Source organism: Brachyhypopomus gauderio, chromosome 10 (genome assembly GCF_052324685.1).
Source record: "Brachyhypopomus gauderio isolate BG-103 chromosome 10, BGAUD_0.2, whole genome shotgun sequence".
In the NCBI taxonomy this organism is placed as follows: domain Eukaryota; kingdom Metazoa; phylum Chordata; class Actinopteri; order Gymnotiformes; family Hypopomidae; genus Brachyhypopomus; species Brachyhypopomus gauderio.
The window spans coordinates 3512930-3532670 of NC_135220.1; the positions used below are offsets into that span (position 1 = coordinate 3512930).

A 19741-nucleotide genomic window follows, 5' to 3' on the forward strand; every position below is an offset into this window, starting at 1 on the left:
CAGAAACTACTTCCTGTGGCTGTGAAACAGCTTCCTGTGAAGGCCAGAGGTCCACACCTTCTCTTCCGGTTAGCTAAGGGCTGATGTGGACAAATAGCTCAGCACAAGACCAGTGATTCTGCAATATGTTACATCAGATAATATTTAACCAGGGTTGGAAAGTGAATAAACACTATATAATGAACATAGGCCAAAAATGACCTCCGCCAATGATCACTTAACATACCAGCCTGTGCTTCAGAGCTGAGATGGTTACTGTTGACCAGAAGACAGCCTGTGCTATCAAATGATCAATACAGGAACCTAGTGACAGAGTCTGGCTATGCCAGCACTTTCAGTGGATCAAATGTTCGGCACCGCTTTTGTGAAGCGGGCCTACTAGCCAAACACACACTCACAACCCGTCACACCTGAGGGAAAAACGACGTCCACAACACTGAGGACGGCTGTGCAGAAAAGTGTCAAATGAAATGTAACTGAATCAGTGCAAAAGCAAATTAGAAGGGACCAGAAGGGGTTCGGTACCCAAAGGATTTCCACGGACGGCAGGGGATGGATCGTCTGCACATGGGGGACGTAAAGCTGCCAGGGCTCCCTGTGGCTTCCAGAGGAAGAGATGCATGTCTCCTACAGAAAGAAAACAAAGATAAAGGAACAGTGTTTACTACAGGACATCTACTACTACTACAGGTCAGGACATCTACCACTGTCTACAACTACAGGACATCTAAAGGTAACTACTGTCTGTACAGCAGGCAACTAATACAACAATTACAAATACAACACACATTAGACGGCAGTGCTGGTTTAATAAAGCAAGCAAACGTGCAGGGCAGTTGAGATACGGCTGGGTGAAGGACCTTGGTGTACTACCCCCTCTAATTATAGCAGGAATCTAATGTGAAGATGTCTAATGTGTACTGCAGGCTCAGGGAAGACTCTTACACCAACTGTATCTTTAAAAACCCTCAGAGACGGCAGCGTCCGCGGGGCCAAGATGAACGGGGAGGAGGTGAAAAGAGCAGAGGATGAGAGGAGGAGAGGTGATGGAGAGAATAAGGTGGAAGAAGGCCACAGGGTGGCGGCCTGGGGCACGGGCAGGGCGCCCAGCCGTACATACACACATGGTGATTTCCGCAGGAGACGAATTGCCATTTCAGGCTGAGGTTCAGCACTCGCAGCTGGGCTAAACTGAGCACTTTCCCTCCCGACAGAAACCCATGAGTGAAATCCATGGCTAACGGATAATGGCTAATGCACAGATGAAAAAGCCACCATATTACCTGTGGGTTCTGGCCAGTGAATGGGCTTTACTACTTCAACATTGTGGTTAATCAGGAGTTCCTTTCAACTTGATTGGCTGTAATAAAGGGTCCAACACGGTCAAGTTCTATTAGTTTCATTTATTTTGTTGTTGGCAATAATGAACATGAATAAACTGACTGATTGCAATGAAACCGAACAAATGAACTGTATCGGTGACTATAGGATTAATATTTGGGTCATGAAAGTGCTGATATCATTAGTGTGTTGCTGGTAATACATTTTTATTAAGCTTGGAGTAGATATTGTCCACTGGATTATATGAAAGGCAGCTATCTTCACTTGATATTAGGGAGGGTTTGTTAATGTCTAGTTCAGTGTGAAGGTGTCCGTCATCTGTGGTTGACCCATGCCAGTGGCTGGATTAGGCATGAAAACACAGTGCTGTGCCAAATGCTTCATCATCTTACACTCCGTTGCCAGCACATCGGATGAGCCGAGCGGTGCTCACGCTGTTTATCATCTTCCTCACCTGGAAGCCGTTTGACTCTGGAACTACAGTGCGGCTCCTAACTCTCCTGGGTTCTGCATGAATAACACATTCATCACAGGCTAAGTTCCAACTGCTCTGGTTATTAGCAGTCTGACCTGAAAACGGCAACACACGCTACTTGTGTCCAATAGTGGGACACAGGACATTGAAAAACTTGTGCATGTACACATCACATTGCATCGCAGCACAGCACACACAGAGAATGTCCATCAGATTCTCCAAACTGTCTTATGAACCACAAGGAGACTGGGATCAATCTGCAGCATTGCTTTTATCTCTACAAGGCTTGATGACCAATAAAGGCAGGGTCATGTTGAGGAAATCGCAGCCATTAAAAGTTAATCAAGAATGCTCTCAAAAAGGAAAGTCTTGATTAAGCTTTAATTACCATGATTTCATCCACATAACAGTGCCCTTGTTTGACATCCGTCAAGCTGGGTGTGACATTCCCAAATGTCATTTTTAATAACGGTATTTTGAAAGTTGCAATTCAGTTCAACTCAAGGTACAAGTCACCCCAGCTTAAAGAGAATTTACATAGAATTAACCACCAATAACAAATTGTTTAAATCACTCAGTAAGTGAAACTGGTTTTCTAAAATGCTATATAAATAACATTCTTGTATTACTATTATCTTCAGGAAAGGAAAATATCAGCAACATTATAGGCTATAGGAAGTTGTCTGCATAGGAAAATGTCTTCAAAATTACTCAAACATTATATAAAATCCAGCAACACCAATAATGACCAAAAATCACAAACCACAGCTCTGCACTTACGGCTCCCTTTGCTCTTTTTTGCAGTGCACTATGGGAGCCTGCAAACAAGCAGCAACACGCAGGATAATGGGGAGCCTGACTGGTCCCATGCTGCCTGGCCACACCCCCGTGCACCAGTGCCTGGCCCCAAGCGCCAATCAGCTTAGTTTAAAAAGAAGCGGAGAGAGACGCGTTTTTTTCCTAACTAACTTACCGAGATGAAAGAGATGAAAGAAATGACTTATTTCTGTAATGAAAGAAGGGAGGGCGGGGAGCGTTCCCGGCTGGATCTCTGTAATGAGATACAGCCTTAACGTGAGAGGAGAAGCCAGTCAATAAAGAGTTTCCTTGCTGTACAGGCATATTTCCGGACATCCGACTAATGCAACCAGAAACAGCTGACGCCTAAAAGAAGCGGACACAGGTGGACTTGAATTGTGCGGAGAAGCAGACCAGGAACAGTGATGCAAAGACGTCCTCCGCAACTCGGAACAACTTGAGCGTTGAAGCGGACAAATAATGGTAGTTTACGAGGCAGGTGTATCCAAAGGAAGTTCAAAATGTCAGGACATTACAAAATGTTGCTTCTGACGCGTCTCATTTGGGGAGGGTGAGTTGGGGATTGGTCTTATTTGAGGTTTGATGATATTAGTGTTTGTTTGGGGATGGTGACATACTTGTTTATACACCTGTGTATTTGCATTTAGCAGAAATGAAGTTTCAGAGCAATAGTCAAACAGGAAAGGTAAACAGTTGCAGAATAAAGTCAGCTCAGAGACTGACAGATCTTGGGTTCTCAGATTAATGTAAATGTTGCACTAATTTCAAATGCAGAACTCTTTGTGTAGGCTTGATTTCCAGCATAGAGCATATCCAGATGCATAGAGCACATACTTCAGTGGGGCGTGGGTACTGTCCTCCGGGTACGTGGCTCACTGCGGAAGGACACTCGCCACCACTATAGATGCAAATCAAGCCTCCATCAGAGAATCCCTTTATCTCAGACTTCAAACACTCTGGCACCTTCTGTCCTGTTTGGCCTCCCACACACGGCTGGTGTTTCCACTTTGAAGAGGGTCATAACAGCAGCAAAGCTGTTTGTTTTTACCAAAAAGCTCTGAAGGAGGTTTTTGAGCACGTCCTACCTGGTGAACCTTTTTAAGAGGAGTTCTCATAGATAAATAGGATCAGAGGTCATGGTTTTGGTCCCACCGTAACTTGGATATTGTAGATTAGGCAGAGGATTGTAGATTATAAGTGGCAGTTCTTCTGCTGCTCCGAGTTACTCTGCAAAGCATGAAATATTCATTCAAAAAGTCAGAGCTGTCAGGTTGAATTTGGTACAAGGTTTTTGTATCATCTCAGATGTCTTTAAATAGGGAGACAGAGCTAGATCCAAGATCAATCACAGATCTTGGGCTTTCAGAAGTGGCTTTTCAGAGGTGAATGGTAAGCTTTTTCTTGCTTAATAGTTGTGTTGATGGTCTGCTAGCTAGCTGCTAAAATTAGCCACCCGGATTATTAGTCTTGATATATAATGATTCATTAAAAAATTATACCCTTGCAATTGTCAAGTTGTTTTAGCAATACAAAAATCACAATTTCAGCTGTGATTATATAAACTTTACGCAGTATCTAACTTTTTGGTGAAACTACACATAAACCTACTTGCTAAATGAATCCAAACACAAACTTTATCACAAAGAACAAGCATGTTTTCTTCTCTTTGCTGAATGTGGAGCTCAATAGCACATCTGTGAGCGGCAGTATTAGCGATATCAACCCTTTCGAGCACTGCTTATGCGTTTGGCTAGTCATTCGAAAAGACATTTCACATGATTCAATCCTTTTTTTAGTCCATGCAGTGTCCACACCAAAGAGCAGGGAAGGGATGCAAGAGCTTGGTTTTAAGCTACGCTCACAGTTAGCCATGTTTCCCTCTTGAACCACTCTGAATTTAAAGAGCGTGTTTTCGCCCTTGCCAGACAAAGATGGTGAAATCCTCTGGCTGGTGTGGTTCCAAACGTTTAAGCTCCAATTTTTGCTCTAATGGCAAGGTACTAAATTTAGCATTTTATTAAACTGTCAACTCGATTCATAATATTTCCTTGGCAATTCTTGCTAGTAGTGGCTAACAGGCTATGGCTAGCTGCTTAGCAACACCGATAATGATGTTTACTAAACATGTTGATGTAGACCTGAAAATCTTTTACTTTTTATTGAGTGTTCTCAGCATTGGGCCAACATGATTTTGCCCTACAGCTCAATTCTGGAAGGGTTCTGAACATGTGTACAGCATGTCAAATGCTCAATTGGTTAGACGAGCGCTAATGGGCCAGCCCCTTGCTCACCAAACGAAAAATCCTGGGAGACGTATTGGCTTATACGGAAGGTGATTTGAATATATGTAATAAAAGGCACAACAATAGTACTTTTGTAGAAAATGTATATATATATATATATATATATATATATATATATATATATATATATATATATATATATATATATTACGTTGAATTATTAATCATGTTGTGCACTGATCCACAGCAAGATAGCCTATGGTGGGGACAGGCCACGCCAGGCCTCACCAGGCCCTAAAGTATTATGTATAACACATCATTGTGTTATACATAATATGCGTTCTCATCATAAGTGGCAACAGTTTCTTCTCTTGTCAAGTTTAAATATTGAGCCTGAATTAAACTATCTGGAGAATACATGGTTTGTAATGGCTAGCTTGCTACATTAACCAGATGTTTCTTGGGGTTACAGTGGGCTACTTGCTCATATAAGGTTATGTTACCTACCAGATGTACGGATAGCTAATAGTAGAAATATATAGTCAGAGCAAAGGCTTAAAATGACTAGTTTTAAATCCTAGCAAATACATACTGTATTGGCATAGGTTTCTACTTAACAGTAGTGTCTCCAAAGCACTTTTGTATGTCGCTTTGGATAAGAGCGTCTGCTAAATGCCGCAAATGTAAATGCTATTTGCTTGCAACACAGACGGCAGCAACCTAGATAAACAGATGCAGAGTTAGATTGACCAGCCAAACTTAAAGTTTAGGTTTAACTTGCACTCTATGAATATGACATGTTTTTCTTACATATCTACCTTTGAAAGGTCCTAAATTCAAATCAAACATGATATTGATAAGAGTATGATTACAACAGTAGATAAAATCACTTGTGTTTCCAGAGAACAGTTTGGTGCAATATCAAATTTCCATCAGAGATTGCACAATATAAACAATATATAAATATATATTAACTACAATGATTAATTAATTAGTTGCTTATTTGTGATTTTACACACACATCAATCAATCGATCAGAATTTGTCATCCACTTTTAACACATCTGGGCAGTGAGAACACACAAGTGAACTCTAGTGAATGCACACACGTCCAGAGCGGTGGGCAGCCCTAGCCCTGGCACCTGGGGAGCAGTTGGGGTTAATTGCCTTGCTCAACAGCATTGCAGTCATGACCTAACTGGGGATCGAACCCACGATCGCAAGACCACCTCGCTAACTAGCAACAGCAGGATGGAAGATGCTAGCAGGCAGAACATACATGAAATGCCATAACCATGTGGCTGGCACTGTATATAGACATAGAATACAGAAATACAGAAACTCCAAGGTCAGAGTGGGATTCACTCCCATGGGTGGTGGAGAATGACAAAGCAAGATCTAAATATTGTTGTAAAGTATATATACAAACACACATACACATTCATCCAAACAGAGTTTAGTAAATGCAGTTCAGCCCCACATCACTTTGGGAGGCCACCAAAACAATTAGTGGGTGTACACATTCTCCATCATATCCATACACATGTAGGTCAACACAGGCCTCTCCCAAACGAGGGTTAAATCAGTTACCATTATCTTAGACTGATCTGACGTGAATACAGACAACAAAATACACGTCAATAATTTAAATATATACTTCGATAATACTACCCATATTGTGGTCAGTCACCTTTGCCCTCCCAGGCCATCCAGTCCCATACATCGGTATCTGCAGCGGGCGATCCTGCCCTTGCCCAGGCAGTGTCTAGGCACATGATAAAGTGCTGTTTCTCTAACACGACAGACCCTTGATCATGTTCTTTTCAACAGTGTTCACCTTGACTGGGTTGCCAAGGGAAACTTACTCATTTCGTCTGTCCTTGGGAATTCAGTTCCACTGTAGGAGTCCAAACGGGCTGATCTAAGTAATGTCTTTATTCATTTAAAACACATATTCCTCTGTAGAACTGAATCTTCTTACTCACGGAATAGAATGGTAACAAAAAGGTTGTGAATACCAGGAAACTGGAGCTGTTTGTATTCAGATGCCAAACTAAACAACTAAACTCAACAACTAAACTATAATCAACAGTCTTGTGTTTACATTTTTTAAGTTTCTATTAAGCATTGTAGAAGTAAAATCAATGACGATTTTTGTTAAATTTTTATTCATTTAAAATGTTTAATGTGCCAGAACTGATTGAAATCTCAAACAGTGTGTGATTAGTCCTTTCCCATCAGCCCCTGTACATGGATGAAAGAACTGTGCAGTCATGACAGGCCTATTTTCCCCTCACCATATGCTGCATACAGCATCAAAGCAAAGCGATCCTTAGGGAAGCAGATTATTTATAGTGTCTTCCGTGCTAGGTTCAATGACTTGCTATATTATTTATAACATCTTTTTTTTTTTTTTTTTTTTTGCAAATAATACCAATTTCAGCAAATATAATGTGGTATTATAATGTGTTGTGGCCAAGGTCATGCATTTGACATCTGAAAGGTTGTAAATAGCCCTGTATAGTTATTCTGGTGAGAGAGAGAGAGAGAGAGAGAGAGAGAGAGAGAGAGAGAGACAGAGACAGAGACAGAGACAGAGACAGAGACAGAGACAGAGACAGAGAGAGAAAGAATGCAAGATGATAGCAGGTAGAGTGCCCAAGTGCCTTAAGCAGAACAGGGAGAAAACATGCACAGCCCATATAAAAGGAAAACAAATACATAACATACCTGACGATCCTGGAGCCATCATAATCGGATCTAAAACAAACACAGCAAAAAATAGATCAGAACATATGAACGAACATTGTGAGCCAAATGTTGTGTTTGTATGACTTTCTCAAACGCGTCTTTGTTTTTGGGTCTGTAAAAGAACGAGCTTCTGATGCTAAGACTGTTGTGGAATTTCAGATCATGGCCGAGTTAATGAAGGATCCTAGGTCAGCCTAATTGGACTTCCTCTGGGTGAATGAAACCTCCATAATGTTAATTACAGAAGTTGCAGCTGTAGCTTTTACAGTACATTCCAGGTTTGATGGCGAAGGCAGGGAAAGCAGATCTATAAATAATGTGGATATGAATGTGGATCTAGTTTCCACAGTTCGATTAGTGTGTGAAGTGTGCATGAATTAAAACGCTGACATTGCATCTACATTAAAGATGGCTTTTTAAGTATCCATATCTTATAGGAGCATTTTAAAAATTGCAACACAATTACAGATGTGGTTCATCTATCAGCAGTTAGTATGTTATCAGTCAGCGTTTACAACACTCCTTAATATAAAATTTCTATCCACAGAAGCATTTATGAGCAGGAATTATCTGGGTACATAACTAGGTGTTATTCACAGAGATATCAACTCTAATCCTAAACCCCTAATCCAGACTCAGCAGTATTAGAACACACATTTCACCAAACTCACAACAAAAGTAGTACAAAAAGAAGCTAAAGTAATATTAGCCAACACACTAGCAGGGCTCTCAAGTCTCACGCATTGAGCGTGTGACACACGCATTTGACCGTCTTCACACGCTCACACTTCCGATTTCACACGGCGAGAAAAAAAAATCTAATTTATTTACCTCCGATCCATATCTATGTCGCCCTCCACTGGCGATCGATCGCGACAAACCCCCACCCCGCTCAACAACTTACGTTCGCCAATTCCAGAAAATTCCAGAAAGGCAAAGGAATGAATGTGCTAAACTTTCCTGTGGAAAACTGTAATGTATATGATGGAAATGTGTCTTTCTAAATAAAAAGAGAATGATAAAAAAAAGAATGCTAATTCTACATAAGAGCATGAGTGTAGGAATGAATCCTGTAAATCTGAAAATGGCACATCTTGGCATTAAACACAAATGCATCAGGCGGCCGTGATCCGATGGAGCTGGAAAAGGAGCCGCGTGCTGAATGAGACTGGCATTAAAAGGAGCCGCTTCAGCACTTCTCAAAAGAGGTCGATCGATAGGGTTGACTCCAGAGGTCAGCAAGGATGTGTGTGTGTGTGTGTGTGTGTGTGTGTGTGTGTGTGTTTGAGACGGGGAGAGCGTGAGTGACCGCGTATGCGTGATGCATTTGTTGTATGTTTGGGAAGCAAACAGCTCAGGCTTGCAATGTGGACAAAGGAATGCCTTGACAGCCACTGACATTATACATGTCTGACTGCTCAAACTCTGTCAGACATGTGACAGTCGCGTTTTGAAGGAAGATTATGAAAGCACATGAACTTGCTTACATCCTCAGGTTGGGGTTTTACCCACCAAACTGTGTGGGGTGTATAAACTGATCAGCTTGAGCAGTGTTAATAGCAGCACTCATTCAGGTCGGGAACCCCAGACCTAGAAGGACACAAATGTCCGTATGCATCACATGGATTTGGATCATGGATATTTAAGGACGTCATGGATAAGGCATGACAGATCAGCTCAAATGTTACATTTTAACCTGGCGTTCCACATGCTTTTGTTATACACATGGATTTATTAAGCCATTATACTTTATCTATTTTGTTGAATAAAAATGTACGCTAAAAAGGTTTTATTCAACAACACTGCCTACAAATCCCCACATGATCTTCTAGTCCATCAAGTTGTCTAGCTCAGCAGTACTGTCCATCAGAGAGTTGCTGATAAACATTCTACACAGTTCATTCTCCACAAATGACCTGATCTATGATTGGAGGATTAACAGAATAATGTCAATACAGTCATCCTGTTTTGGATGATCCAACCTCATCATGACCCTGAGGTCTGCTTTTCAACAAATAAATGAACAAAATAAAAGTGTTACAAGTGTCAAGTGTCTTGAGATGCCACTCAGACCTGCCTGTTCATAAACAAAGCCCACACAGACAGTCTTTACCTTGGGTCACTACATTGCTCTAACCTAAAGCTCTATTTTCAGAACCATGGACAGCACCCTGTTTGTTCATACATAGAAATCCATATTCTAGTGATAGTGGGAGGTGTGTATAAGAACTATGACCAATGCCAATGCAGAGAGGAACATACTCTCAAAAATGTATCAGGCTTTTTCAAAGCTTCCAAATTCTCAGTGCACAGCTGATAAAAACGCATGTACTGCTTTTGCTAATGAGAAATGATTCTCCCACCTGCCTGAAACCCAACAGCAAGCAGTTAAATGGGTAGCATAACACCATACAGCATAAAAACACCACCACCCTCTATTCAGCTCCTGCGCTGCGAACACATGTGCCATAAACAATAACAACACGCCTCTAGCATAAGTAGGATTTAGCAGGGTTTCAATAAACAATCGTGTGTTGAAGTGTATTTAATTAAATCAATCTCAAAGCCAGATGCTGTTTATACACACCAGAATTGAAGGGACTCTGTCTGGGTTTCCATCTCTATTCTCAAAATGATTCCTTTTAATAGCTGTGCTACAGCACATGCCAAAAGGCCCTTGGCTTGTTATCTATATCTACGTTATAGAGTGCGAGTGCGTGAACGCACATATTTATAAAGATGCTCAGGAGAAGTCAGTTCCGTACACACAGCTCCTCCAGCACAACTAATGAAATATATTTATCTTGTACTGCTTTACGTTTAAAGGAGTCTGTTTAGTATGCAGCTGGGTCCACACGGGCAGGAAGGGGAATCATGTCAATGGCTTTCTGGCGTGAGAAAGCTCATCTTTAACTCCCCCAGCCAGTATTTAGCCATGTTCCAGTGCAGCTGTGGATACTTCATGAATTAGCCTTTTTGGTTTGCCATGGAAACGTCGGTACCCCTCAGAAAGATCATTGCACATCGCATCTGGAGGGTTGCACAGTAATTCACAGAAATGGAAAAAATGCCTCCAGTTATGCACGCACGCACATGTATACACACACACACACACACACACACGTGTATACACACACACACACACACACACACACACACACACACACACACACACACACACACACACACACACACACACACACACACACCTTCCTGGAATGCGAGTCTGCTGTTTGACCAGCACCTCCTTGGTCTGGGGAGGCCGGCGAGACTGACTGCTCCTCTCTGTCCTCCACCATGTGCTCCTGCTAGACGCCTTTCACGGTCAGCATAGTCTGAGAGTGCACTCATCTCACTACAGATCTCTTAGGAGGCTCTGCTACAGAGTCAGTACTGCTGACTCAGTGCATATAAGCACACATCAGTCTTTCTTTCTGCATTAGAAAGCACAACAAGACAACTGGAGACATGGAAGCTAAGGATTATGGTTTTACAAATGTGGCATTTGAATATTATAATTATACTGTCTTCCATAACAAAATTGATATACTCCACTTTTTATCTCAAATAAAAATGCTCTTATAGCTAATAATGAAAGCTAAGTGAATACAGCTAGCATGAGAATCTCAGTAGCATAAGTAGTGCTTCAAAGTAAGCCTCAAAGTTATCGCAACATTAATATTTTGGTTACAAGTAGTCGTTTTCCTTTAACGATCCACAGGATGCCAATTTGTGGGAGCTGAATATCAATAATTATCTCTGCAAGCTTGATACGATGCACTGATAGAAAAAAGAAACAAAAAAATAGATCCTACAGTACATCACATATCCTGTGTTGTGTGATTCTGAAACAGAAAGTTAAAGGAAGATATTCATAGGAACACAGCACGAGCCAAAGCTACAGCACAAAGACTCTCTATCCATCTTCTTTTAGGTTATAATTTATCCCAGGAAATGTAAATATTTATATTTTCTCCATTATAGAAATGTAGAGAAGCAGCGTCTAGGAGCTTTGATAAATAAATAAACAGATGGTTAGTAGTTATGCTCCCTCTGGTGCTTTAAGATGTTGAAATGAGCAGGAAAATTGTTGATTATTCTGGTTCTTTCTCTAATGGAGACAACAAAGGACCGATTTGAAAAGACCCGAATCAAAATACTCAGTCTGAAAATTGAAGAGTACCTCAAATTGAACAAAGACATGAATGGGACCAACAATGGAGGGGAGATTCTGTCAAGACTTCAGATATATGACAGGATGCTGTATAAAAACACATTACTTTAAGAACCAGTGATTTATAGATCTACTACAACCTGAACTTATATACCAACTGTATATTTCAGGTGGAGTACACACACACACACACACACTCACACACTCACGTGATATTTATTAAAAACCAAATGTTGTTAAATGCAATACTGTCTCAATGGCAGGTTAAGATTAAATACACAGACAAATGCAATCCCCAAATGAGCTGGCAGATTCAGCATGGGAACCACCTTGTACCTGACCTCAAGTAACCTTTCATCCACAATGACTGGGCATGGCCCATGTGGACCGCTGATGCTTCACAAGGCACATTTGACACAGTCATTCTGATGGGTGCTGTACGAGAGCTAAAACCTACGCTCTGTAACAGAACAGACAATTGTGCTAAAAAAATACATGAATGTATTTTAGTAGAAGTCAAGGCATTTATTTATTTTATTTAAAAGATCCAGGTCTTCATCTGGAACAATAACAAAAGCAAGAAAAACTTCAAAACTCTTTCCTAACTGTGAGAAACGTAGGCCATTAGGCCAGTTAGGCCATTAGGCCGGATGTTAGGACCATCATTAAAATGGACCTTCTAGCCCTTGGAAATATGCAAGAACTCTCACAATGTTCTCACGCAAGCGCATCATATCTCTTACTTTAAATACAACAGACTCAAGTCATGCATGACTGTTTCTTTAGAATCATTACAAAATGTAACACACATACACAGCCCTTTGAGTAGTCTGTGTGTGCACATGTCAAGTAAGGGTTAATTCACAAGATGCTCCTACAGTTGTAATGCACAGCTGCAGATGCTTAGAAGTGCCTGAGGCAAAGTGTCACGGTTCAGTGTATGGATACAGAATTTAGAACAGTTAAGCTTCACTGCATCAAACTGTTCATTATATGCATGTGCATTTAATTCACACCACCCAATCAGGACGGAGTACTCGCATACACTATGGTTCAATGATGGTTCAAGTGTATATACAATAGTGCTACCTTCTGCCTAGATCATAAGTAGGCATGTAAGTCCACTGATGCCAGTGTGTTGTTTGTTTTGGGGGTTTCTTGCATCCCAGCTTGTACTAGATCAGCCATCCTCCTTTTGCCAAGGTAACAGCACTGAGCCTTTTCCTCCAATCAGAGCTCTTTCCTTCAGAATCCTTGGTCCTTGTTGGTGGATTTTTTTTGTTCGGATCAGTCCACCAGCTTTCATATGGCCCAAGGTCAATGGGCCAGCATGAACAGCACAAAGGCCCGAGTCTGTGGTCAGTGGACCATTAAATCTATGATGGTATCCATCATGCCTCAAATGTCTTAATCTTTTTCTTGAAGATGTTTCTTCCATGTGTCAAACAATTTTTACAGGCATTGCCCAACTGCTGAAATTCTGCAAACATTTAATTAAATTTCAGTGCAATTTCTGATCTTCGTCATATTCATAGTGGGACTTTGGAAAAATCACCACACAAAATTTCGAGTTTCAAAGCCTACATCATTATTCAAATAGCAATCAGATTTTAATCTGACTAACTCTGACGCATTTGACTACATAGTGAACCTTTACATGGCTAAAATCCTATCAGGATAGAATGCATAACTGTACATGACCCTGTGGATGACCCCAGAGTAGCTTTACCTCATCAAAAGGTGCAGTTTTAGGGTAGAATGTTCGCAATCGCATGTTCGCGTTTTGCTCATTGTCATCAAACATGAGCATTTAGTTCCCTCTAAACTCCTCCGAAGAACTTGTGGAGAAGCTACAGCCTGTTTGAAATTAAAAGCTCCTCCAACATCCAATCAGCAACTGGGTTTGGAGATTTCCAGAATAGCCAAGACATCCTCACAACCATAGTTTGCATTTCAAGAACCACCTAGAGAGAAAACTTAACAATCGACAATATACATCATGGAGACAGCAGGACGTTGATGACCTTAATAATTGAAAAACTATCAAATTAGTCTCAAACAATCCTTTACGCAGTACAGAAAACTGAGAAAATTCATTCTGGAAGCAAGACACAGATCGTTGAAGCAGATGCAGGCAGCAATGTTTTATCTCATCATCATGGAACCCAAAACACATTCCTACCGGATGACTAAGCTATTTTGGACACAATATCCAAATAACTTCCACGATTATGTTTTGCTACCAAGGAATTACAGTACAATGCCAGTTAGATGTCAGGCACCATGGGAACTAAACAAAGCCAGGTTTCTCAATGCAGTCAGTGTGCACACCAGTTCAGACATTCAGTAGTTCAGTCTTTAAATGAAGGAGCCTTACCTACAATATAGTGTTGTGCCTGCCAAAAGTACATGCTAAAAGAAACTAAAACATGTTCCATTACTTCAGTAGAAGAAGTAATTAAAAACCTGAATTCTCACATGTATTCCCACTACATGTGAGAATATGTATTCAACAAAACCTCCCATCCAGGTATTAACAAACAGTTTAGCACAATTTCACAACTGAGCTGTATGTCTTAAGACTCCAAATATGTCATCATCTACAACGTTGGAGGACAGAAGACCGTGCCTCAACACCACCTCTCCATGCCACAAAACACATCGGTCATGTTTGGCAACCGTTCCGGCCCAGGGTCTGCAGTGCTCCAATACGGACACATCTCCTTCTACTTAATGTGGTACTGATTAGATGACCAACTGCAGCAAATTGTATTTAATGAGTTATGTGAAAAGATTGGTGGAGATGCCAAGATGCATGAAGGCTGTGATTGAAATTGGGGATTTCTGGACTCTTCATATGATCATATTGCAAAAATCATATTGCTTTGTTTGAAAATGAATGCGTTTTCCTCACTTTTTTGGAGAATTGAACACACTGCATTATTTGTTGTTTCGACTAGCCATCATTTCCTACAAATAAAGATTCTCAAATACAATATATTTTTTTTTGGAATTTGGGAGGAAAGCTGGTAGCTTGTGAGACATAAAATAAAAATGTTAATTTTGCTCAAAAACCTAATTCCTTTAATGCAAAACTTAATCAACTTGCAGTGGTCTCCCCCAGCCGTACATTTCAAACCTTAATAAAACAACTAGGGGCAAGCAGTGCTTCTTGGTGGCTTTGAGTGAATGATATTTTCCTCTGCATATATCTTGGCACCAGGGTGCTCCTCATACCCAGAACCTTGAGTCCTTCTCCAGCCTTGGCCAAGCGCCCTCTGAAGGCTGCGTGCAGTTGAAAAGAGGAAGCTGCACCACTCTCATCACCATGAAGACCATTAAAACAACGCAGTTTGAACAGGATGATGGAGAAAGGCACATGCGTAATAATCGTGCCTGACATCAAATAATCCAGCAGGACAAAAGCCCCCCTGGTGTCCATACACATCTACCCTGCAGCGTGATGAACGCAGCACAATCGGTCCAGCCAAAAATGCATTTCATAAACACACTGACTAAACTTACTATGGATTCTCAAACCCTGCATTGCATCAGTCGTTTCTGACCCCTCCTGCCCCGTCGCCGTGGAGAGGAGGCGCAGAGATGTAAAAGAAGCAAGCGGTCAGCGTGCAGGCTTGTGCCAGAGTGCGGGTCAGAGATTTAAGATAGTGTTTACAGCTATTTGTCTATGGCCTGAATACTAATTGAGCCGCTGCAGATACAGCTGCTCTCTGTCCCAGAGGGGACGATAGCAGAAAAGGCTTCACCACAGCCAGCGTACAATATACACACACACACACAGACACACACGTGTCCCTGCTGTCATGAAGGTCATGGTCTACATACCATAAGGTAAATAAGGTCAAACTCATAAGCAGTTTACATATATAGTTTACACACACACCCACACACACCAAGTCTGCATGCTTTATTGTTTAAATTGTTTATTCTATCGTATCCCACAATTATAAACATCATTCTAGACATCTAGCTAATGAAGTGTTAAATTAAAAGGAAATCAACCAGGTGACTAATTTCTAACCAACTTTATAACCACGCGAGAGGACACTACTTTCATCGTTTAGCTTGACAAGGCCACTAAACCAGAGGTTAGTCCAGGGTGATGTGTATTTGCGTTTGGCCACAGCTGAAACAGCTGACTGCCTGTGGCCCAAGTCAACTCTTGCAAAAGTACAAAGTTTTGCCATTTCTTTCCGGACAGCCTACAAATCCAGCCACAAACACGATTTAAAATGACTCCGCGGTACTCAACAGGTAGAAAACGTGTCCCTCTAAATAAAAATGATAAATTAATTTATCCTGAAAGTCATTTATCAGACAAGTAACTGAGGCAAGACTTCCCATTTTTCATCATTCATAATTGGCTAATAAGGAAAACCTGTTTTACCTTCTCAGTCATCAAACCGGATCAGGTTCGTGTGGAACACCCCATCCTCGCGGTGGACTGAAACCACTAATATTTCTATTTTAATTACGGTCCGGATGAATATAAAGCAGCATACACGCTGGTCCTGCTTAGGTACTTAAAGAATGGGCGGACTTGTCCTTCTCGTCCAGAACCGCGAAGTTCTTGCTTAGTTATTCCTTTATTCGTGGTGTCGGACGACCGCTCGAAGGCGTCACCGAAAGCGTTATAATGTGAGAAGGGAGACGCAGAACGCATTAACCGGGCCGGGTTCGGGCGCGTGCGGCTTTACACCGCCCGGGATATTCTCCCATTTTGTAGCCCGATGCGCAGAAACGTAACAGATAAAAAATTACCACCACGAAGATACAATGTGTGATTAATTTAATAAAAAGCGACTAAAATGAACTATTTTATGCAGTATGTGGTGGAAGGATTTGGGTCTGAACAGGTTATTCAGAAATCAGCAGCAAACGTGTCCGTCGGCGGTCAGGTTCGGCGAGTCTACGGTACAGTTAGAAATGTCCTATATGCATCAAATAGTTACAACATGAACTATTTGTAGCAAAAGCCAAACTCAAGCTTGGGGGAAAGGCTTAAGTACTACAGTACTTGAGTACTACAGTCCCATTAAATCACACCTTTACTATCAGCTGTCGGGTTCACTAGTTAAACAGAGTGTAATTAAAGTACTTGAAGCTCCTTCTCCGGATGAGTCCATACTTCACCTGCATAGCCACGCATGCATCCAGGAGCTGATCAACAAAAGTATCATTACTACAGTATCATTACTCTCCCACACTGCTTCAGTGACAGGTGCATTCTTACTTTGTGTGAAAGATGTTCTCCTGAATGGCTGCGAGGGCGGCGAGTGCGTGGTTGTTCTGGTCCGGTGTGCAGGTCCGCATGTGTCGTCGGTACTGGTCTTTCAGAAACGCGTTCTCGCCGTGCAGATCCGCAACTTGCTGCTCCAGCTCCTCGATCCGAACCTTCTGCTTCTCCAGCAACACTTGCTGCGTCTCTATGATCCTGTTGAGCTCGTTCAGATACTCCGCAGCCTTGCTTGGGTTCTCGCTCGGACTCTCCATCGCGTTCTGGTTCAGGCGTGGCGTGTCCCGAAATCTCCTCCGGTTTCTGAAACTAAACGAAGCGCCATCGGACTCCAGCACGACGCATCCCTGAATACGTCCATCGTTACGGTTCAAGGTGGACCGCAGGAGTGAGGTTGAAGTTTTCTCCTCGCTCGTTCGTTCGTTCCTCCACTGCACCACAATAACTAACCTCCAGTTCCAGAACTGTGACAGGAAGGACGTTTAACCCTTTAAAGGGGGCATGAGAGGCGGCGGACCTTCGTGATCCAGACGCAGTTCGGCACAGATACAGTACAGCGTTACTAAAGCCCGCGGGCACGCGCGCGCGAGCACGTCAAAAATAGTGAAACGAATGAACTGGTGCGCGAGGGGCGTTTCGTGTTCCAGCGACGCCACAATTTATTTTAACACGTTTTCCGTAGTTAATTGTGCTGTTTATCGACACGTCCCGATTTCGTATTTAATTATTATTCGACAAAATGTAAGTAAACAAATGGCTGAATAACCATGATAACAAAAAACACTGTGTTAAACGACACCTGCCTTTCCTCCAAGGTGTTAACGCATGCCGTCTTGACCCCCCGTGACTTTATGCAGCACAGGTCCCGAGACTGACTGGGGCTTTGCAGGGCACCACACTGGAAGTCTGTCGATACGTACAATATTTAGTCGCCGTCAGTTTAAAAAGAACAAATAGGAAGTTCAAGTTTTTCGGCAATCCTTTTCATTTTATTTATAAGACGTATTTGTCTTGAATTATCTGGCTTTGATCGAGATAAACAACATACTGCCCTCTGCTGGTGATTTTTCAAACAGAGCCTATAATGAGCATTCACCATAGCAACTCTGTTGCCCCATCTTACATCCTCTCTGCGACTGGACGAGATTCCCTTTATGGCTAAAAAGTATGTGCACATGCCTCTTCATTAATCACCTCGGGTGTTTCGGCCAAATCGATGAGCAAACACTGGTAATAGTATCATACTGTCGAGCTCAGTTACTTTTAAAAAATCAGTTCTTGAAAGTTGTGCTCAGTTAGATCTGCTACAGTGGCACGGAAGAGCCGTGGGGTAGCAGCATGTCAGCCACGAAGCAGGAGACCGCGCCAACTCCGAGCAGGGCTGCAGTGTTGGTGTAAAAATCACCTCCCCTACAACGCATAACTCATTACGCACCGTCCAGCTCCCTCTGAAAGCAACGTCAGCACAAGAACCGCACACCACCAGCTTCATTAAATGGGTTTCCATGGCGGAACGTCTGCACACAAGACTATGATCACAGTGCACAATGGTGTGAAGCACACCAGTGGAAACGTATTCTCAGGAGCGATGAATCACAACGTCTCATCACATCACTGTCTGGCAGGTCGACAGACAAGTCTGGGTTTGGCAGATGCCAGGAGAACGCTGAGCAACAGCAGTGAATATCATTGGAGGGATAACAGTCTGGGGCAGTTCCATCAGCGTTTGGGCCCTTTAGTTCCATTGAAGACTAATGCTAATGCTACAGCAAATACATTTTTGGAGAATTGCATGCTTCAAAGCAACAGTTTAGGAAAGGCCCTGTCCTGTTCCAGCATGACTGTACAAGGTCAATAAAGACATCATTTGATGGGTTTGGTGTGGAGCAGCATGTCTGACCTCTGCCTCATTGAACAACAGATCAATTGAAACCCACATCAGGTGACTGACCTCACAAATGCTTGTTTGATTGAAAGGGCACAAATTACTCCCGTATCACCTCTGAAACCTTGTAGTAAAGCTACGGAGAAGAATGAAGGCTATGACATCAGCATAAGGGAGGGGTCTTCTTCATTTTATTACCACTGAACTTGGAAAGAGATGTCCAACAAGGACATACAGGTATGATGGTCAGGTGTGCACATACTTTTGGCTACGTGGGGTTCACCTGACAGTTCTATAGCTTTGCTCTGTCCAAATTCCCAACAATCAGGTTAGAGCAAAAATGTAGAACCATCTGGTGGGCCTCAAGGACCAGGTTGAGGAGCATTGGTATAAAGCATTTACAAATATATATTATGCACCATCAGATCAAACACCAGTGTTTAAAGTCCAATATTTCATTATTCTAAAAAGAAGTACAGCAGATGACATCATTTTCTATTGGCTATTGCATCTTCAAAGAGAAAGGAAGACGTCTGAGCAGAGGGCACCGTCTTTTGAACATGTTCCACACTACAAATTCCACGGCTCTTCGGTCGATAGTGCAAGGGAGCATTAAAGTGCAGCGATCCGTTTGTTCTCCTCCTCTGGTCCTCCGGTGCATTCGTCTTTTGCGAGAGCCACTCAGAACTGGTGAACTAGTGTAGTTCATCTCTGAGGCTGAAGAACCGTGGAGCTCTGAGTCTATTGCTGGCACAGTGACAAACGGTGGCACAGTGCCATTACTAGGTCCTCTGATG

General features: G+C 42.1%; 1 protein-coding gene across 3 annotated transcripts in view; it reads right to left on the reverse strand.

Moving 5' to 3' along the window:
• iqsec1a (IQ motif and Sec7 domain ArfGEF 1a) overlaps positions 1 to 18423 on the reverse strand; it is an 89269-nt gene extending 70846 nt beyond the window's left edge. The window contains exons 1-3 of one of the 3 annotated variants that reach the window (XM_077018771.1): positions 17057 to 18005; positions 7608 to 7637; positions 526 to 627 (exon numbers count right to left, since the gene is read on the reverse strand). In XM_077018771.1, the coding sequence (XP_076874886.1) occupies positions 526 to 627; positions 7608 to 7637; positions 17057 to 17316 (392 nt within the window). In that variant the 5' untranslated portion in view covers positions 17317 to 18005. Of the gene's footprint in view, positions 1 to 525; positions 628 to 7607; positions 7638 to 17056 lie in introns of all 3 variants that reach the window. The other 2 variants (XM_077018778.1, XM_077018779.1) reach the window with 2 other exon arrangements.
• Between the last annotated feature and the right edge of the window lie 1318 nt (positions 18424 to 19741).